General features: G+C 45.8%; 1 protein-coding gene across 2 annotated transcripts in view; it reads right to left on the bottom strand.

Annotated features, from left to right (window-relative positions):
- Window positions 1-21,812, bottom strand: part of SDHA (succinate dehydrogenase complex flavoprotein subunit A) — a 30,644-nt gene extending 8,832 nt beyond the window's left edge. Inside the window, exons 1-10 of one of the 2 annotated variants that reach the window (XM_064270250.1) lie at window positions 21,686-21,812; window positions 17,256-17,342; window positions 15,360-15,521; window positions 14,771-14,914; window positions 14,320-14,484; window positions 13,233-13,381; window positions 12,419-12,543; window positions 10,606-10,774; window positions 8,841-9,036; window positions 8,046-8,217 (exon numbers count right to left, since the gene is read on the bottom strand). In XM_064270250.1, the coding sequence (XP_064126320.1) occupies window positions 8,046-8,217; window positions 8,841-9,036; window positions 10,606-10,774; window positions 12,419-12,543; window positions 13,233-13,381; window positions 14,320-14,484; window positions 14,771-14,914; window positions 15,360-15,521; window positions 17,256-17,342; window positions 21,686-21,748 (1,432 nt within the window). In that variant the 5' untranslated portion in view covers window positions 21,749-21,812. The remainder of the gene's footprint in view (window positions 1-8,045; window positions 8,218-8,840; window positions 9,037-10,605; window positions 10,775-12,418; window positions 12,544-13,232; window positions 13,382-14,319; window positions 14,485-14,770; window positions 14,915-15,359; window positions 15,522-17,255; window positions 17,343-21,685) is intronic. The other variant, XM_064270245.1, reaches the window with a different exon arrangement.
- Between the last annotated feature and the right edge of the window lie 51 nt (window positions 21,813-21,863).

Raw genomic sequence — 21,863 nt, 5'->3', positions numbered from 1 at the left:
CTTTCTAAGGAAGGGACATACTGATTTCCAAGGTGGCTGTACCATTTTACATTCCCACCAGCAGTGTATAAGTGTTCCAGTCTCTCCACAGCCTCTCCAACATTTATTGTTTTGTGTTCTTTGGATTAATGCCAGCCTTCTGGGAGTGGGACGGAATCTCATTGCAGTTTTTTTTGTTGTTGTTTTAATTTTTATTAAAATTGTATCATAATATTCCATTGTGCATGAAATGAAATTCAATCAACTATTTCCCTGTGATTGGACAATCCGGCTGCTTTTTGACACTAAAAAATATCTTGAAACAAACATCCTTCTACATGTATTTGTATGTACTGCAGCTTTTATTTATTTATTCTTTCAATAATTTTTATTGAGCTTTAAGTGAACGTTTACAAATCAAGTCAGTCTGTCACATATAATCTTATATACACTTTACTCCATACTCCCACTTACTCTCCCCCTAATGAGTCAGCCCTTCCAGTCTATCCTTTCGTGACAATTTTGCCAGTTTTTAACCCTCTCTACCCCTCCTATCTCCCCTCCAAACAGGAGATGCCAACAGCGTCTCAAGTGTCCACCTGATACAAGTAGCTCACTCTTCATCAGCATCTCTCTCCAACCCATTGTCCAGTCCCTTCCATGTCTGATGAGTTGTCTTCAGGAATGGTTCCTGTCCTGGGCCAACAGGTTTGGGGACCATGACCGCCAGGATTCCTCTAGTCTCAGTCAGACCATTAAGTATGGTCTTTTTATGAGAATTTGGGGTCTACATCCCACTGATCTCCTGCTCCCTCAGGGGTTCTCTATTGTGCTCCCTGTCAGGGCAGTCATCGGTTGTGGCCGGGCACCATCTAGTTCTTCTGGTCTCAGGATGATGTAAGATTCTGGTTCACGTGGCCCTTTCTGTCTCTTGGGCTCATAGCTGTTGTGTGACCTTGGTGTTCTTGTTCTTCATTCTCCTTTGATTCAAGTGGGTTGAGACCCATTGATGCATCTAGGTGGCCGCTTGTTAGCCTTTAAGACCCCAGACGCCACATTTCAAAGTGGGATGCAGAATGTTTTCATAATAGTATTATTTTGCCAATTGACTTAGAAGTTCCCTTAAGCCATAGTCCCCAAACCCCTGCCCTTGCTCCGCTGACCTTTGAAGCATTCGGTTTATCCCGGAAACTTCTTTGCTTTTGGTCCAGTCCATTTGAGCTGACCTTCCGAGTACTGAGTATTGTCCTTCCCTTCACCTAAAATAGTTCTTATCTACTAACTAATCAGTAAATAACCCTCTCCCACCCTCCCTCCCTCCCCCTCCCCGTAACCACGAAAGTATGTGTTCTTCTCAGTTTGTCATTGCGGTTTTGATTTGCATTTCTCTAGTGGCTGATGGTCATAAGCATTTCATCATGTACCTGCTAGCTACCTGAATGTCTTCTTTAGTAAAGTGCCTGTCCATATCTTTTGCCCATTTTTTAATTGGGTTATTTGTCTTTTTGTAGTTGAGTTTCTGCAGTATCATGTAGATTTTAGAGATCGGGCACTGATCAGAAATGTCATAGCTAAAAACTTTTTCCCAGTCTGTAGGTAATCTTTTTACTCTTTTGGTGAAGTCTTTGGATGAGCATAGGTGTTTGATTTTAAGGAGATCCCAGTTAGCTAGTTTCTCTTCTGTATTGCTAATAATGTTTTCTATACTGTTTATGCCATGTATTAGGCTCCTGACGTTGTCCCTATTTTTTCTTCCATAATCTTTATCGTTTTAGATTTTATATTTAGGTTCTTGATCCATTTGGAGCTCGTTTTTGGGCACTGAGTGAGGTATGGGTCTTCTCTCATTTTTTTTTTTTTCTGCAGGTGGATATCCACTTCTGCCAGCATCATTTGTTAAAAAGACTGTCTTTTCCCTAATGAACTGATTTTGGGCCTTTGTCAAATATCAACTGCTCATATGTGGATGGATTTATGTCTGGATTCTCGATTCTGTTCCATTGGTCTATATACCTGTTGTTGTACCAGTACCAGGCTGTTTTGACTACTGTGGCCGTGTAACAGGTTCTAAAATCAGGCAGAGTGAGGCCTCCTACGTTTTTCTTCGTTTTCAGTAATGCTTTACTTATCCAGGGCCTCTTTCCCTTCCATATTAAGTTGGTTTGTTTCTCCATCTCATTAAAAAATGTCGCTGGAATTTCGATCGAAATTGCATTATATCTATAGATCGCTTTTGGTAGAATAGACATTTTTACAATGTTAAGTCTTCCTATCCATGACCAAGATACGTTTTTCCACTTCTGTAAGTTTCTTTTGGTTTCTTGTAGTAGTGTCTTGTAGTTTTCTTTGTATAGATCTTTTACATCTCTGGTAAGATTTATTTCTAAGTATTTTATCTTCTTGGTGGCTACTGTAAATGATATTGATTTGGTGATTTCCTCTTCGATGTTCTTTTTGTTGCTGTAGAAGAATCCAACTGATTTTTGTATGTTTATCTTGTAATCTGACACTCTGCTGAACTCTTCTATTAGCTTCAGTAGTTTTCTTTAGTAGTGTAAGATCATGTCATCTGCAAACAAAGATACTTCTACTTCTTTCGTACCAATCTGGATGCCCTTTACTTCTTTATCTAGCCTAATAGCTCTGGCTAGGACCTCCAGCACAATGTCGAATAAGAGTGGTGATAAAGGGCATCCTTGTCTGGTTCCCATTCTCAAGGTGAATGCTTTCAGACTCTCTCCATTTAGGATGATATTGGCTTTGTAGAAATGCCCCTTTATTATGCTGAGAAATTTACCTTCTATTTCTATTTTGCTGAGTTTTTATCATGAATGGGTGTTGAACTTTGTCAAACGCCTTTTCTGCATGAATTGATAAAATCATGTAGTTCTTGTCTTTTATTTATATGGGGGATTACATTGTTGTTCTAATGTTGAACCATCCCTGCAAACCTGGTATTAATCCCACTTGGTCATGGTGAATTATTTTTTGATATGTTGTTGAATTCTATTGCCTAGAATTTTTTTTTGAAAAGTTTTGCATCTAAGTTCATAAGGGATAACCAAAAAACCAAATCCACTGCCGTCAAGTCGATTCCGACTCATAATGACCCTATAGGACAGAGTAGAACTGCCCTGTAGAGCTTCTAAGGAGCACCTGGCGGATTCGAACTGTAGATGTTTTGGTTAGCAGACGTAGCACTAAAACACTACGCCACCAGGTTTTCCTCATGAGGGATGTAGATCTGTAATTTTCTTTTTTTTTTGTGGTGTCTTTACCTGGCTTTGGTATCAGGGATTTGCTGGCTTCATAGAATGAGTTGGGGAGTATTCTGTTCTTTTCTATGCTCTGAAATACCTTTAGTAGTAGTTTTAGTAGTAGTGTTAACTCTTCTCTGAAAGTTTGGTAGAACTCCGCAGTGAGGCCATCCGGGTCGGGGCTTGTTCTTGTTGGGAGTTTTTTGATTACCTTTCAATCTCTTCTCTTCTTATAGGCCTATTTAGTTGTTCTACCTCGTTTGTGTTAGTTTAGGTAGGTAGTGTGTTTCTAGGAATTCATCCATTTCTTCCAAGTTTTCAAATTTGTTAGAGTACAATTTTTCGTAGTAATCTGATATGATTCTTTTAATTTCATTTGGGTCTGTTGTAATATTGCCCATTTCATTTCTTATTTGGGTTATTTGCTTCCTCTCCTGGTTTTCTTTTGTCAGTTTGGCCCATTTATCAATTTTGCTCGTTTTTTCAAAGAACCAACTTCTGGTCTTGTTAACTCTTTCAATTGTTTTTCTGTTTTCTATTTCATTTAATTCTGCTCTAGTTTTTATTATGTGCTTTCTTCTGGTGCCTGAGGATTTCTTTTGTTGCTCTATTTGTTCAGTTTGTAGGGATAATTCTTTGATTTTGGCCCTTTCTTCTTTTTGGATGTGTGCATTTACTAAGTTGACCTCTAAACACTGCTTTTGCTGTGTCCCAAAGGTTCTGATAGGAAGTGTTCTTATTCTCATTGGATTCTATGAATCTCTTCATTCCATCCTTAATGTTTTCTACAACCCAGGCTTTTTTGAGCAGGGTATTGTTCAGTTTCCAAGTGTTTGATTTCTTTTCCCTGCTTTTTCTGTTACTCATTTCTACTTTTATGGCCTTTTGGTCAGAGAAGATGTTTTGTAATATTTGATGTTTTATATTCTGCTAAGGCTTGCTTTATGACCTAATATGTGGTCTATTCTAGACAACGTTCCATGCGCACTAGAAAACAAAGTATACTTGACTGCTCTTAGGTGGTGTGTTCTGTGTATGTCCATGAGGTCAAGTTGTTTGATTCTGGCATTTAGATCTTCCATGTCTTTATTGAGCTTCTTTCTAAGTGTTCTGTCCTTCACTGAAAGTGGTGTGTTGACGTCTCCTACTATAATTATGAAGCTATCTCACTTTTCAGTCCTGTTAGAGTTTATGTATCTTTCAGCCCTGTCACTGGGTGCACAAATAATATGGTTCTATCCTCCTAATATACTGTCCCTTTTATCGTTATATAGTGTCATTCCTTATCCTTTGTGGTGGATTTAAGATCTGTTTTGTCAGAAATTAATACTGCCACTCCTTTTTGATTGTTTGCTTGATATATTTTTTCCATCCTTTGAGTTTTAGTTTGCATCTCTTGTGGGGGAAAAGAAACATTGTGTTTATCCATTCTGCAACTCTCTGTCTCTTTATTGGTGCATTTAGTCCATTTACATTCAGCGTAATTATGGATAGGTATGAATTTAGTGCTGTCATTTTGATGTCTTTTTTTGTGTTGTTGACAGTTTCTTTTTCCCACTTAATTTTTGTGTTGAGTAGTTTATATATTGTCTTTTCCTCATATTCATCATTGTTGATTTTGTTTCTCCAGAGTCTTTTTTTCTTGTATTTTATTTTGATGTGTTGGATAGTCTGTCTCCTTTGTGGTTACCTTAATATTTACCTGCAGTTTTCTAAATTTAACTTTTATTTGTTTGTATCGCCTTGTCTTCCTCTCCATGTGAAAGATCTATGACTACATTTCTCAGTCCCTCTTCATTGTTTTAATGTTGTCTTCTTGTACTAATAACATTGCTGTTTCCCTGTTTTGAGCATTTTTCTCTCTTGATTTATTGTGATTTCCCTGCCTGGGTTGAAATCTGATTCCTCTGTCCAGTGTTCTAGTCTTGGGTTGATACCTGACGTTATTGGTTTTCTAACCAAAGAACCCCCTTTAGTATTTCTTGTTTTGGTTTGGTTTTTATGAATTCCCTAACCTTCTGTTTATCTGGAAATGTCCTAATTTCACCTTTATATTTAAGAGACAGTTTTGCTGGATATATGATTCTTGGCTGGCAATTTTCTTCCTTCAACACTTTATATAAGTCATCCCATTGCCTTCTTTCCTGCATGGTTTCTCCCAAGTAGTCGGAGCTTATTCTTATCAAGTCTCCTTTGTAGGTGACTTTTCTTATATCCCTAGCTGCTCTTAAAATTCTCTTTTTATTTGGTTTTGGTAAGTTTGATTACATTATGTCTTGGTGACTTTCTTTTAAGAACATTTTCTTAATCAAACTTTGTTATGCCAATTGACCGAAAAGTCTCCTGAAACCATGGTCCCAAACCACCATCCTTGCTACTCTTGTCAACTAGGGGCCATATTTAATTGGCAGGTTAATCAGGATTGTGCAAGTTTCTGTATTATCACTTTCACCAATTTAAAAAGTCATACAAAAAGCATTTCCTGTATAAAAATGGCAGAGCTGGTATTCACAGTTGCAGTAAAATGAGTTCCTTTATGTGGCCTCTTGCTTTGGTTCAAACAGCTTGATAATTTTTTCCCCTAACCCATGAGAAGTTACCTTTGCCCTAGTTTTCTACCCCAGAGGATTTGTTACTTTTGTCCAGATTGATTGACATTTCCTGGGTAAGCTATAAACTTGTGGCTTGATACTTTTTGTCTGGTCCTGGGCTGTATAGCCTGAGCTGTGATTGGTAATCAGCTTGCAGGGATTTGACTACAGGCTATGCAAAGAAGTGACTATGGCCTAGTGTGCAAATGAAGTATCTGTGGCCTATACACAGAGGATTGGTCAGTTCACAGCCGTGGTGGAGGGCCATGCCTTAAAATTGACAATGAGTTTGCTTATATATGCAGCCAATACCAGAGAGATGGACAGACAAAAGAAGAAAGAAGAGAGAAAAGAGAAGGAGCAGAGTGAGAAAGGAGGTGAAGAACCTCCTAAACAGCTGTAACACAGGTGAAAGGCTGTTAACACTGAAGATAGACAGTAAGAGACCTGGAAAGGGCCTTGTGGCAGAGCGGCGGCAACAGGCCCAGAAGCAAAGTCGGTAGTGATGGCAGAGACCTGCCGCTGGGAATACAGGTAAGAGAGCTCAACACAGCTGCTACGCTGGCTGTGAGCTGGGTCAGTTGGTGCTGGAGAGGACGACGGCAGAGACCAAAGCACAGGGGCCTGCCCTGAAAGGGTCAAGAGAAGGCCTGCACAGCTGAGGGGGTACGCACGGCAGAGACTAAGGCACAGAGGCCTCTCCTGAAGGGGCCAAGAGGAGGCCTGCACAGCTGAGGGGGTTTGCCCAGCAGAGAGACCAAGGCACAGAGGCCTGTCCTGAAGGGGCCAAGAGGAGGCCTGCACAGCTGAGGGGGTTTGCATGGCACGAAGAAGGGTCTGCTTGCTTGCACGGCTGAGAAGGTAAGGGAGCTGTCCTTCACTGAAGAAGGGAGGGATGTGGTCTCTTCGGGGGAGCCTTCCAGACTTTTGCCTACGTGCTTCCTGATCCTGACTGTTGCCTAAAGATCCTGATCCCAGGTTGTACCCCGTTACTTCCTTAATAAATCACTTAACAATAAAGTATGCTCTCTTAGTTCTGTGTGACTATTACAATGAATTATCGAACTCAGCAGAGAAGTAGAGGGTGCTGTGGGGAGGATAGCTGGTTTTAGAGTTGATAAAAAGGTTAGAGTGGAAGTACGTCGACTTCCATCTCATAGGGATCAAATCTGGGCTGATCCTGGTCATTATCTCCCCTGAATTAGACAGGTTCTGATGCTACTACTACTCATATTTCAGAGCACTGAACACCAATGAAATGCTCTGGAGAATGTGTGGGCTGCGGCTCCAGTCCCTGAAGCCAGAACAGTGCCTCACCCCGACCCTGATGTCCTTCTGTGCAGAGCAGGCAAGGTGAGGAGAAAGGCACTTCAGAAGCTCAGAGCAACAGAAACGGTCCTGCTGTTCATGGTACTTAACCAGACTTAATTAGTGCAGATAATACTGTTTTCTCCTGCAAATTATTTTAGGTTACCACAAGAAGAAAGGAAATCTTTTCTGTCTTTGAACAGGGAACCATGACCCAATCCTTTGTTTCCATTAAGTCACCCCTTTCTCCTTTGATAAAGACTAAGTATATTATGCTTTTAGAAAGGCCTATTTTTCTATACTCACCAACAAGTTCAATATCCATCTGCCCCTACAGTTTAAAATATTTCATTGCAAATAGTTCGTATCAGACAAATAATATATAATAATCATAAAACAGTTATCAGTGAGCTGATTCTGACTCAGGCAACCCCGTTTGTGTCAGAGCAGAACTACTCTCCAGTGGGTTTTTAATTGCTGTAACCTTTCAGAAGTAGATTGCCAGGACTTAATTCCGAGGCGCCTCTGGGTGGTCTTTAATCTCCAACCTTTAGTCAGAAGCCAAGTGCTCAGCTATGTGCATCAGTCAGGGGAGCTAAGATGTGATAAATTTACTCTCAAAATAACAATTTCCCAATAGTGACTTTTCCAAGCAAAACAATGAATGTGAAAAAAAAATCTGACCAAAAAAATTTCCCTTCATAACCATCAATACCTCTCCTCTACCATGTCTGGTTTCAATTCTACCACTGTGTAATCTCTGGATTTCTCTGCTCCTTCACTTCTAGAAAACACCAAAAGCTAGGCTACCACTGTACGATCATTAAGCCAATCTCCAATTATAAACCAAGACTGCAGCCTCTTGCTGAACCTGAGCTAGCCTGTCCGTCTGAAGATAGCATGCACATACCGGGTTTGTAGGACTCTGCGATACTCAGGGCACAGGCCCTGCCGAAGACAACCAGGTCCAGGAGCGAGTTTGCCCCAAGGCGGTTGGCACCATGCACCGAGGCACAGGCAGCCTCTCCACAGGCGTACAGGCCTGGCACGACCTGGTCCTGGCCATTCACGTGCTTCAAAACCTGTGCAAGGACAGAGTTAGGGCAGGATGTTACTGCATCAGTGTCTCTTACGGGCAGTCCCCACAGGCGTGCTTCTCTAGGGTCTGTCTGCGTCTCAGTCAGTCCTCCACGGACCACTGAGCCCTCAGCCCCACACTCTCCTCCCTCCGCCCTGCTGGTTGGCCTTTCTGAACGCTCCCTCACTCTGCCTGAATAGTACCCAAAACCTGGCACTTGTGACCTCAATCCTGTGTCAACACCCCAACTCTGGCTGTCTGGACCCCCTTTACACCCAGACTCTGTGACGCATGATCCGTGCAAAGGCAGCACAGCAGGATGGAAGGATGCTAAACTCAGAGTTGGAATACTGAGTTTCAGGCTCGTCACTTATTACTCATCAATAATGTAAAACTAACAATTCCTACTTACCTACCTCGCAGTGACTATGTACTATGGCGGAATTAACAAAGCTCAATAACTAATTGCTATTAAAGAACAAACGAACAAACTGGAGTACAACTGAGGCCTCTCCTCTGCCCTTCTGCAGCGCATGTGGGAACAAGCCGCAGCCTCAGACGGCACGGCTCTCTGAGAAGTGTCCACCTCCCCTTAATGAGCACCAGTTGGGCACCCCAAGCTGTCACCTGGCCCCGGTAGTTGGTGGGGATGCCGCCCATGTTGTAGTGCACTGTTGGGAGCACAGGGATGGGCTCCTTGGTGACATCCACGCCGGCGAAGATCATGGCTGTCTCCGAGATGCCCGGCAGGCGCATGGCCAGCTGCTCGGGGGGGAGGTGGTGCAGCTGCAGGTAGACGTGGTCCTTCTCAGGACCACAACCTCTGTGACAAACAAGGCAAGAACACTAAGAGTTACATTTCATTATAGCGAATTCAAGACCTGAAATTACTGAGTCACATGATTTCCCTGCATTTGTAGCAAAACACGGTTTATGATCTCAGGGAATTATTTCTCAGAACGTCAGCAGTTTTACAAGGAACAAAAAACAGTAAAAATAGTAATTTTATAAGATAAACTGTTAAACTGTTAACTATCCTAAATACTGACTTTATCTTTGTTTCTGTGTCAATAAACCTTTAAATACAGTACAGATACACAATCCTTTATTAAAGGATTAAAAACAAAACAGTGCGGCATTGTCAAACATGTTCTTCATAGGAGAAGCAATCTCCCACTGCTAAACACGGACACAAAACCCGATTTAGCCTTTACCACGTACATCACGTCCATCCTATCAGCTGCCTAACACAAAACTAATGGTGTTAATGCTATACTCAAGGAGCCCTGGTGGCGCAGTGGTTAAGTGCTCAGCTGCCAACTCAAAGTTTGGTGGTTGGAACCCACCAGTTGCTCCGCAGGACAAAGATGTGGCAGTCTGCTTCCATAAAGATGACAGCCTTGGAAACCCTATGGGGTGGTTCTACTCTGTCCCACAGGGTCTCTCTGAGTCAACTGACTCAATGGCAGTGGGTTTTGTTTTGGCTGAATGCTATATTCAGGCAAGGTGTTTTTCTAGAAGAGGGAAAACAACATTCCATGCTCATCCAGAACCTAGGAAGGATCACTCGCCCGGCGTACATCTTCTAAACATCTACTGGATGCCAGGCACTGCTGAGATGCCAAGAGGGTGGTGAACACGTGGCTTCCACACCAGGTTTGGGGGAAGCACAATTTGCTACGTTTTCCTTGATAAATGCACTAGAAAGTCCTCTTGCGCCCAATACTCCGAAGAACCATTTGACTTCTCTTCACCTTTTATATTAAAATGTAGAACCTCTACACTTTGATATAAAGGCTGTCTCTCATTTCAAGCTGAAGAGTCATCCCACAACACCTTGCAAGTGTCACCATACGCAAGGAATGGCGTTAAGCACTAAAACAGCCAGAAGTTGCTTCTGAAGGGCAATTAACCCACATACCTCAAAGGTTACCAAAACCCCCAGCAGTGTTAACACACACAACATGCAGGGCTCACATGCTAGTTGGCCAGGTTGAGGGTGTGTGCCCCCCACTGACTCTGGGGGTGTCTGCCTCTCTGTTACATACCTATTATGTTCCACAAATTTGAGAAAAATTACCATCACATTGGTTAGAATTCTAAGAATTTAGGTCTTTAGAGAAACTTCACAAACAGGCACTAACCAGAGAATCTTAATGAAGTTAACTGTGCACCCACATCTGCACAAGCATACATGGGCAGGGCGTTCACCACACGTGTCTGCTGCACGTGCACGTGTTCACCGCACGTGTCTGCGTGTTCACTGCACGTGTCTGCGTGTGCGTGTTTACGTGTCTGCGCGTGCACAGATAGGGTGGAGATGTCAACTGCGTGTGTGTGTGGGCGCGCGCGTGTGTGTAAAATGACATCTCTGCAGAAAGTTTAAACAAACCTTCCTTCACGGATTTCTAGCGTCATGGAGCGAGACACGACGTCTCTGGAAGCCAGGTCCTTTGCAACAGGTGCGTATCTCTCCATGAACCTCTCACCCTGACTGTTAATAAGGATGCCCCCCTCTCCACGGCACCCTTCCGTGATCAGACAGCCAGCACCGTATATGCCTGCAAAAAGACCCAATTAAACATTTATAACCTACCGGTAACCGTGAGTTGTAATTCAAATGCATAGCATCTTTCTCAAAACATTCCTGGATAGAGAAAGAAGAGTATGAAAAGGGCATTACACTCAAAACAGAATAAGAAGACGGGAAAGGATAAGGAAAAGTAGAATGTTTCCATCTCAGAAAGTACCAACCAAACTAACAGTGAGAAAGATGCTGTGGAGAGCGGGGCTGACCAGGGGGAAGGGGAACCCCACGAATGATGAACAGAGAGCTGCCGAAAGCTAACAATATATTTTTAATTTTTTACAACAACCAAATATATGTTGAATGTTTCAAATTTTAATTTTTGGACATTCTTTTGCACCATGAAACTGTGGTGACTATTTTCGATAAGAACAGCCAGCTTGGAAGACTCACATCTGAAGTAACCAAGCGACAGTCACTATGGTCAATGCCAACACTGGACTTGCGGACTTCTAGCTCATTCCATTTTACAATGACCCCCAGAAAATTAGTAACTTGGCCCAGGTCACTGAGCTGGGAGGGGCAGAACCCAAACACAGGCCTGGCCAATGTGGTCCATCTGCCTTCTCAAACACGCCTTGGTGTCTTACTGATGAGAATCCAGGAACCCAAGGTCCTGAATTTTAACAGAGGAGACTGAAAAAACTTAGATGTGACTTGAATGCAAACCTACTTTTAGTTCACAGTTATTTTGCTTTCAAACAAGAACGAGAATTCCTGCACTTTACCTGGCTCTCGGTGTCCCTAACCTCATGGTGTGTTTTCAGGGGTTTATTTCTTACATGTTAAAAGGAAGCATAAGAAATGCAACTCTAAATAAGTCACAGGAGGGTTCATAGAGCAGCCTCTGTGAGGTTTGCTGGATAAACACAGTAATTAGAAAGGACAGATGCGTTTTTTCCACCCACGGGGACAGGGAGAATGCAATGACACAAGAGGGGCCTGGCCTGACTCTTGGGCTCTGTGGCTGTGATGTGCCCCACAGAGATCTCAGTGCAGGTCTTGTCTGGTGATAGACCGTAAGAGACGACAAACAAAATTTGAACAAGGTGAAACACAGACTAAAGGACAAAGCCTGGTGCTTAGAGTGCCTGCGGACAGTGCGAGAATGAATCTAATCCTGGATTCTTTCTGTTTTGCTTGTCCTTTCTCCTGCTTCTGGGTAACACTTTAACTTCAAGCTCATGTGCTAAAGACATAAACCTACACCTCAGCCTAGACCTCCCTTCCCAGTCCCATGCTTGTATCTCCAACTGTCTGTTGGATTCTCCCACACAGCTGAGATGAGCCCACCCCAGGACTGGCCCTCCCCACCTTGAGCCCTCGCTGTGGCCGGGTCTGTGGGCCACACCCAATACTGACTATGCTTGTCTGGCTGTGTACACAGCAGCAAGCAGAATGGAGCCCTGCCCACACAGTGCAAACTAATGGGTGTGATGGACACTGGAAAAGCGTTTATTCACGACTGTGGTGAGGGCCACGACCACGAGGCTTGAGGAGTGCATAGGACAGTGCCCTATGTTGCTCTGGGGAGTCAGGAGAGAATATCTTGAGGAAACAGCACTTACACTGGGACCTGAGGGATGAGAACGAAGGTGTTGGAATAATCCTCTCCTACCTGTGGGGTGGAACTGGACAAACTCCAGGTCCTGGCAGGGCAGGCCTGCTCTGGTGACCATACCGGTCCCGTCACCGGTGGTGGTGTGGGCAGAAGTGCAGCTGAAGTAGGTGCGCCCGTAGCCCCTAAAAGAGACGCGACTCCGTCAGCACATCTTTGAGGGCACTGCAGAAGGGGTAGGGCAACAGAGAGTGGCCCATGCAGCCAGCCCCATGTGTGCGCTGCTCCAGGACACAATGTCCACACAGCTCCCCGACCCCCGCCCCACCGTGGAGCAGTGTGCCTGCGGTGACACTGCTCTGGAGTCGGGGGTTGGAGGGCATCCACTGTATTTTCCTCTCTAACACTGCCTGAATGTGTCCCTGATGAATACATGTCACTTTTATAACTAAAATTTAAAAATGATCAAAATAACACAGTGTGTAAATAAGACTTACTTATTTTCCTCGTGGGAACAACCAGCAGTAAGTATAAACACAGCACCCTTGTACGCAAGGGGTGTCACACAGGCGTGTGCCAGGCAGCTCTCCAGGAGCAGCTTCTCCTCTGACCCTGCAGTCCTCCACCCGGACTGGGCGACCACCACTAATGCCCACCAGGCCACCTGCGCGTGCCCACCACTGGGGCAGGTGCTTTGCTGTCCCCTCTACAGGCGAGGAACTCAAGCTGGCAAAGGTCAGTGCCTCCACAAGGCCATGTCCACAGCCTACATCTTAACCACCATTTGGTAGTACCTCTACTACTGCTTGAGTAAAGAAACCCTGACATCAACTGCTCTATAAAAACGGTGACAAAGTGAGGGTTAGATCCCTACCCAGTGGCAACAACAGTGTTCTTGGCACGTATGCGATGGATGGACCCGTCTTCTATGCACAGTGCAATGACACCACGACACTCCCCATTCTCCATCAGAAGGTCCAAGGCAAAATACTCAACAAAATAGCTGGTGTCATATCTCAGAGACTAAAAGAAAAAACAAGACCCACATTTTAAATTGAACTTAGGATGAGTACTAAACCGACATTTAAAGTGATCCTGATATGAACAGGTCAAGGAACAACGGGGCCACGGAACACAGTGCACTTCAACGACAGCATGCCACATCACGGACAGCGAAAAGGCTTGCTACGTCCAGCAGCAGGAACAAAACACGGAGACAATGCTGGCGTTTCAGCGCATGCTCTAGAAAGTGAAGCCGCAGGCTCCGGATCCCTCCTGTGCTCGTGACACGGTCTTACTTCTGTAAGCACCAGGCTCTCTGCCCACCTCCTGCAGGCAGCTGCACAGAAGCTAAACCCCCTTAGGAAGTGCAGAGCCGAAGCCCATGGACCACGGGTCACAGTCCAGCTTGCATTGCACTATATGGGTGCTACCGGCCACGTGCAGCTGGTGGCTGCCCGACTGGACAGTGCAGAGAGGACACTTCCACCACTGCAGAAAGCACCGTCCTGCATAGGCTGGTCAGACTGGTCGACCAGGGTGGGCTCCGCGACACGAACACCACCTTCCCCAGGTGGGCGGTCTGCACACGTCTCAGAGCCCTTGGCAGCGGGAAGCCACTGGTGCCCTGACACTCACCAATCAATGATCTGTACAGAGTCAGGGCATCAGTCTACGTCCATGCCAAGCTGGTCTGACTACCCAATGACCACTGCCCCTCCAATCTGATTCCAGCTTTCACAGGCAAGCCTTAAAACAAACCAATTCAGGAACTCAGAGGTGGTGAAGGGCCTTAAAATATCTGCTCTGATATTACATTTCCAGAACAAAGAGTTGCAAGTTTCAAACCTTGCAGGTAATAGTTATCAATCGAATTTTCCAAAACAGATAAACATGTAACTTTCTGCCTGTTGTCCATATGTGCTGCCTGGCCAGAGCTACCTGCCTGCCTGCTGCCTTACCCGGCCATACAGCGTGTGCAGCAGTGAGTGGCCAGTCCGGTCGGCCACACAGCAGCACCGGTGGGCCTGCCCGCCCTTCCCGAACTTGAGGCTCTGCCCGCCAAATGCACGCTGGTAAATCTTCCCATCTTCGGTTCTGCTGAATGGCATGCCATAATTTTCTAGCTGTGAAGCATAAAAAAAAAAGGAAAAACCATAATCTAAAGCAGTCAAGACACTCATGGCTGATTTACACTGAACAACCTTAATGCGGATCGGCAAACCCAGAGCTGGCATACTCTGTTTATGTAAAAACGTCGACACTTTAGAAAGACAAAAATCTCTTCCTGAGTAATTTGAATAATTAAAGGCAGAAAAAAATTCCCCTTGCTATATCAGCTCATTCCCTTCTTTTGGCACATCTGCCTTGGTCCCCTGGCCTCACTGGAATAGTCTGGCCCCAACCCGTTACCTCAACCACCGAGGCGGGAGCCTGCTCTGTCATGTAGTGGATGGCATCCTGGTCCCCCAGCCAGTCCGATCCCTTCACGGTGTCATAGAAATGCCACCTCCAGTCGTCCTCCTCCATGTTGCCCAGAGCGGCATTGATGCCCCCCTAAAGACAGAGCACACCAGGGAACAGTACACGACAGCTCACCCTCTCCCCGGGCCCCAACCAAGCAGACTGTCTGATGTTCTAGCCTGAGGCAGGCTCATGCCGGCTGAGGGAGGCAGTGAGGTATGACAGGCCCCAACCAGATTCATCCCTCAGCAGCTGAGTGACATGGGCCAACGTCCAACCTCTCAGCCTCTGATCTGTCAAGTGGGGATAAAGCTACCTTCCTTGAAATGCTTCTTGAAGGATTAAGCGAGGGGTTATATGTAAAATGCTTAATACTTTAAAAATTTGGTTTAGAATCTGGCACATAAACCTACTCAATTGTATGCCCAAACGTGCCAGGGCCAGAGCAAGCAGAGAAGAGAGCTATGGCAGGAAGTGGGACCGGAGGCTACTCACGCCACGTGGGCTTTCAAAGAGCCAGGCAAACTCCTTCTCTTACCTGGGCTGCGACAGTGTGGGACCTGGTGGGGAAGAGCTTTGAGATACATGCTGTATTGAACCCTGCTTCTGAAAGGCCAAACGCAGCTCGCAGACCTGCCCCTCCAGCACCGATGACAACTGCGTCAAACTCATGATCCACAACTGGATACTGAGTCGAAATCTGAGAAAAGAAAAACCCACTCGTCAACCTGCTCTTAGCTGTGGCTACGGTGAGGTCGCATGAAGGAAGTGAAAGTCAGAAGAAGCGACAGAGGAAAGCAAGGCTTATGGGCCAAGGGCCTCCACTTGTCCTGGGTCTGAGCACAGAGGGCAGGGTGCCTGCCAAAGGAGGAAACCTGCTGTTAGCTATAGTGCCGAAAACACAAAGGCACACCCTCAAAATCATCTGCTTTTGAGAAAGCTTAACGATTAAGACCATAAGTGTCAATTCTGGTTACTAAGTGTGATACTTAAGGCTGTGTGTTGACTTGGCTGGACCGTGATTCTCAGTGGTTTGGCAGTTATGATGTAGTTCGGCAGTCGCATAATGACGTGATCACCTCCATGATGGGATCTGCTGCGAGCAGCCAATTAGCTGAAAGGGAGCTTCCTTGGGGGTGTGGCCTGCATTCAACATAGGTGGATCTTCTGGCAAGGCTTGTGGGCTTTTGCTTGCTCTGGATCCTGCAGCTAGCTCCTGTTCATGTCACTTCCCAATCTTGGGACCTGAGCTAGCAGCTTACCTGCTGATCTTGTGATGCTCCACACCCTGTGAGCCAGAGGCCTGCTGTCTGACCTGTGGATCTTGGATTTGTCAGCCCCTGCAACTACATGAGTCAAGAGAAGCCTCCAGCCTGACCCATGGACTTAGGACTTTCCAGCCTCTACAACTGCGTGAGCCATTTCCTTGACATAAATCTCTCTCTATATTAACAAGCTGCACTGGTTTTGTTTCTCTAGAGAACCCAGCCTCAGACACTAAGGTTGGGGGTAGCTGAAGCAAAGAGAAGCAACAACGCAAGTCAAAACATCAGCTCTAGGTAGTTTTTTCTTTCCAATGGTCATTTCTTCATTTTTTTGTCTACGGCCGCACACGTGCTTAGACTGCCCAAGTTCGTGATGCAGGGTGGGTCATGCTTCCTCACCTGGGATCCATACGTGACGACCTGAAACTGAGAGCCACAACTCAAGTCTGTGTTTGCGACTGAGGGGGTGACGAGGACTGACAGGAGCTGCTGTGAGCTTATGGGAAAAGTGCTTGTGACAGTCACTACACGAAGGCAGATGGCATTGTGAAGAGCTATTTAAGAAGCAACAGAGAGCAGGACAGGCAAGGTGAACACAAGTATCTGTGCCAGAGGGCTGCACAACCCATTCTGAACAAACTTCAACTATTCCAGTTAAGTACTGTTAACTTGTACTTTGTTATTTTGTTGCTTTACTTGATTTAAATTTAAATCTGCCTTATACATACTACACAAAAGCTACAAGCAAAAAATATTTATAACTATTTTCATATCTGTACCACAATTAATGCGTCGTTATACAGGAAAGGAGCCCTGGTGGTGGAATGATTAAGCGCTTGGCTGCTAACCACAGGTTGGTGGTTCGAACCCACCAGCAGTTCCATGGAAGAAAGGACCTGGCAATCTGCTCCCATAAAGATTTCAGCCTAGAAAACTGTATGGGGCAGTTCTACTCTGTCCTGTAGGGCCTCTGAGTCAGAATCAGCTCGATAGCACACAACAGCAACAACATACTAGAAATAATCTGCCTGTGCACTGGATGCCTGTGAGAATTTCCTCCTCTAAGAGACCTGTAAGTTACTCATATATATTAGAACTTGGTACAGATCACAGCTCCTCTAACCCCAAGAAAAATGTTTATAAAAAGGAAGAAAAAGCCATGGACTTACTGAATCTGAAACTTTAGCAGATGACCTTTTGTTTCCGTCGACAGTGAAGTGAAAACGGCGTGCTCTTATCTGGGAAGTTGCTGGGCTCTGCTGAGACAAACAAGGAGTGTGAGCATCTCCAAGGAGAGAAGAGTCAGAAACACAGGCGGGAGGAGGATCTTCCTTATAGCTTCCCCTGGCAGACTGTGCTCACTCAGCCAGTGATTTAAGCTTTCCATGCTCCCCAGGTGCTAGTCATCCACAAACCCCTCAGGGCAGGGCCAGGGAAGGACAATGAGGGAAGGAGAGTGTGAGGAAGCAGGGGAGGCTCAGCCACACCCCACCTTTCTCTCCACCCAACTTGACTCTAGGAAAATCTGTTCTGGATTAAATTTGTCTCAAACTGAGACTGACTGAAACTTCTAATTCAACACAAGATGACAGAGGGAGATTTCCACTTTAATTTCTTAGTTTGTGACAGTGGAGAATAGCAAGGACATTCGCACTGCATTCTATATGCAGGAGAGCTTTGCAAACAAGGAGGCACTTTCATGGATCTATCAGGAATTCTAAATGTTAGAGGTTTGTTGTCCACTGGAAAAGGCACTAGGCATACAGACTAAACAGCACATGGGAAGACCTATGTCCTGGGACACCTGGTAAAAGCTAGCGGGTGCAATATGTGGGCTAACCCTTCACTGAATATGAGAGTGGGGAACCCTGCTCCCCACTCCCTCCTCAGGTGAGGTTACCTCTGCCAGGGCACTTTCCCCTGGCCACTGCAACTCTCACTAATGTTCCACCCTATACACATTTATTCAAGAGATACTGGTATGTACGAAATCACGGCCAGAGTACAAGAGGTGACATTCTCCATGTGCTAAGACTGGCCAGCCACCTATGGGACAGGCTGTTTTCTGTTCTGGTGACTGCACTTTAAAAGACCACTGATAAAATGAAGAGCTCTAGAAATGTCCTAAAGAACAGTTTTAGGAAATAAGCACATATAGCAACAAGAAGAAGGGATACAAGAGATGCTTTCAGGTATTCCGCAATTTGGAAGACACATGATTCTGTGAAGTAAAAACTAGGACAAACAAGTGGGGCGTGCAGGCAGGAGGGCTTTATAAAATATAAAATGAACTCTAAACAGAGCTGTATGAAAATGAACAGACCAGCCATTAGGTGAAGGTGCTCAGGTAGGGCTGGACACCCTGATTTCCTGTGGGGTCCGTCATTTGTGGGCATCCTACCTCTAGGGTGCCTTCTAACTCACAGCTCCAATCACAAAGTGGTTTCTTATATTTTTAAATAGATGTTTAAACAGATATTCTTGAATTCCCCAATTTGCATTTTAAGCCCCTTTGTTTTTACTGACATAAACCAATTTAATTTTTTTTTCAGAAAGTGAACTAAAAAGAACAAAGATTTTCTTCCTTAGTATAATTTTTTCCAATGGTAAAATCATATTTTAATGAACAATTAAGCCATTAAAAGAGTTTTAACACAAATGTTCTTAAAAGTTTTAGAAAATATAATTATACGGTAACAGCAAAAAAACAGCTATAACTGAATATGCAACGTAATTTCAAAAACTTTATTTTGAAAAAGAAAGTAAAATTAAAATAGAAACAGCGAGGTCCCTATTGGTTTCTTGTTCACGTACACACACACACACACACACACACACACACACACACACACACACCCCTAGCCTGAAAAGCAGCAGCCAGTATAATGAAATCTTTAGCAAATTACCACACCATCCCAGTGAACAGTGACACTAACTTTTGCATCTGTATCTGATTTGGGGGAGATTTTAGAAATTTAGGAGCTCAATTTTAACCCAATTTCTGTTTTTAGATAAAATTGATTTTGTGTAATTACATTAACTAGTCTGTCTCTTAAGGAGAAATTACCAGACATTTTCTAACAAGGCAACATGAAGAATGAGGAAACCTACCTATCATAACACTATTAGGAATACCTGGACTTGGTTTAAGACGGTGGACCAGTTACACCTGTGTATTTTCTCTCCCTCCTGGGACTTTACTAAAGAGGATGATAAAGAAAAAAGGATAGAGTTTTACTAAAATGGAATGTAAACACTATTAATCTCAATAGCATTAAAGTACAGGTGACTGAAGCTCTGCAGTAGAAAGGAGAAAAAAGTGAAGGACGAAGAGATGCTAACATCCCTGTCTAACAAAGTGGAGGATCCTCATAAATCATGAACAAGAGATTTGTTTGTAAAAACAAGATTTAAAATTACAAAAGTAATCTAAAAGGACCTAAAAATAGTCACATAGCTATGCTGGGAGGAGGGAGCAAGGGAAGTAGGGTAATTTAGTGAACTAAATCCTTACCCATCAGCAAGTGGAGGGTTAAAATCAGTAAAAATGAACCTGCGTATTAGCTAGATATGGGTACTGGGTCAACGGAGCAGTGGTGGTGCAGTGGTTAACCAGAAGGTCAGTGGTTCCAATCCACTATGGGGCAGTTCTACTCTGTCCTGTAGGATCCCTAGGAGTCAGAGCTAACTTGACCACATCGGGTTTGGTTTGTTGGCACCAGGCCAACAGCAGAAACAATTCAGAATTGTTCTCATAAAAGGTGGTGGTGGTGGGGGCAGAACGGCAGGATAGAGACTTTCTTTTTATTTACACGGCCTTCGGTACTAGTTGATTTTTTATAACGATGCGTGTATGTGTGTGTAATACTTTTCATTAAAAATTTAAATGTTTATTATTTTTTAAAACAAGGAAGCTTAAAATACTGTTCACATGGTTACTGAGCCCTGACCATGAGCCTGGTCTGGTATGAGGACCCCACAAAGGTTTCACACAGGTTACCTCTCAGAACCCTCACCACCCGGGAGGTGGCCGGCGTTAACCCCACTGAGAAACTCCATCCAGGGTCCGCCTGTCTGACTCCAGATCCTGTACTTTCCCCAGTATCCACACAGACCCTTAGGGAAAACGCCAGAGTCTCTGAACTAAGATTAATACCCAGGTTAGGTATCAGGAACACATTAGTTTTCAAATGTGACTTTAAAAACTAGACTGGAGCCAGGAAAACACTGCACAGGATGTAGACTTGCGTGGTACTGGCATTACAATCATCCTGGGAAGGAGAAGACTGCTATGAGGGCCTAAACAATGCAATTCTACATACACCATTAAAACATATTCAAAACCATCCTTTAAAGAAATTGATTCACACTAAGACAGCATCTTGGATGCCCACGTAACAGGATTTGAAAAACTTCACCTAGAATGAGCTGTTAACCGCTGTTAATTAAGGTCCTAGGTTTTCCTTTTCCCTCTGTATTAAACTACTTGAGTTTACAAATCCTGTCAGTGCTCTGGGGCAATGAAAAGGAAACAATAGTAGAATGAGGTGAATACTTTTGTAACTTGAGAGCAGCAGTAAACACAGAATGACCCGGAAACACCACAAAAAACTGACCAAAATGATTTAAAAAATTCTCTGTGGACTCAAATTATCTAATTATCTTTATCCCGTATTTTCCGCAGAAATTTCTGAACTGGCCATAATAAACTTTTTCCTTCCCTTCATCTGCGAATTTGTTCCTCTGTAAACTCTTGATTCTTCAAGAAAAGGAGCCAACCTTAAGCTCCGGGAAGTACGTTTGAGAACGAAAAGTAGTTTTCACTCCCTTCATCGAGATGAGAGTTAAAGCCAGTAAAGACCCAAGCCCGCCTCTCACCCTGAGGCGCCCCTGGCGGCTCAGTTCCGCCCTCGCCCGCGGCCGCGACCCCGAGCACCGAGCGCGGAGCAGCCGGGTGCCCCGGCCGAAGGCAGCTCCGAGAGCAGAGCACGGTCCGTCCCAGCCGGCCTCGGGCGACGCCGACCTGCTCCCGCGCTGCCGGCCTGACGCTCGGCGCTCTCCCCGCCGGTCTGCACCGACGACGTTCCCGCCGCGGACGAGACCCGACAGCCCGCAGCTGCCGCCCAGCCGAGCCCTCCGCAGGGACCGCACCGAGGCCCAGGGAGCTCAGGACGACGACGCCGCCGCCGGCCGCCGCCGCCCTGTGACCTTGGGCGGAGCCGCCTCCCCGAGCCGACGCGCCGCGACCTGGAGCGGGGACGACCTCGGGCTGCCGGTCTGACCCCGTGCTGCCGGTCTGACCCCGGGCCTGGACCCGTGCGGCGGAGGGATCCGGCCGGGGCGGCGCGCGAGGTCGTGACCTTCACCAGGACGCAGCGCGGCGGCTCTGCGCCGACTCCGCCCGGGCTGGCTCCCCGGCCGTCCCCCGGCTGCTCCCCGGCCGGCTCCGTCCGGAGCCCGCACCCCGGGGACCGTCGCCCCGCCGCGTCCCGACCCCAGTGGGCGCGGGGACCAGCGGGCGCAGGACCGGGCTCCGCTCGGCCGGGACCGTCCCGCCGCCGCCTCGGCTCCCGCCCGCCCGCCCGCGGCGCCGACTCACCGCCCGGATCAGCGCCAGGCGCCGGCCGCGCAACAGCTGCGACAACACCCGGGCCCCCGACATGTCCGCCACCACAGCCGCTCCCGCCAGCCCCCCTGCGGCAGACTGCGCCTGCGCACCGCGTCGCTCCGGGGGCGGGGGAGGGGAATGAGGGCACCGCGCCTGCGCAGAGCGGATC

Source organism: Loxodonta africana, chromosome 2, assembly GCF_030014295.1.
Source record: "Loxodonta africana isolate mLoxAfr1 chromosome 2, mLoxAfr1.hap2, whole genome shotgun sequence".
NCBI lineage: Eukaryota > Metazoa > Chordata > Mammalia > Proboscidea > Elephantidae > Loxodonta > Loxodonta africana.
Note: the sequence above shows the minus strand (reverse complement) of the source record. Positions and strands in the feature narration are given on the sequence as shown.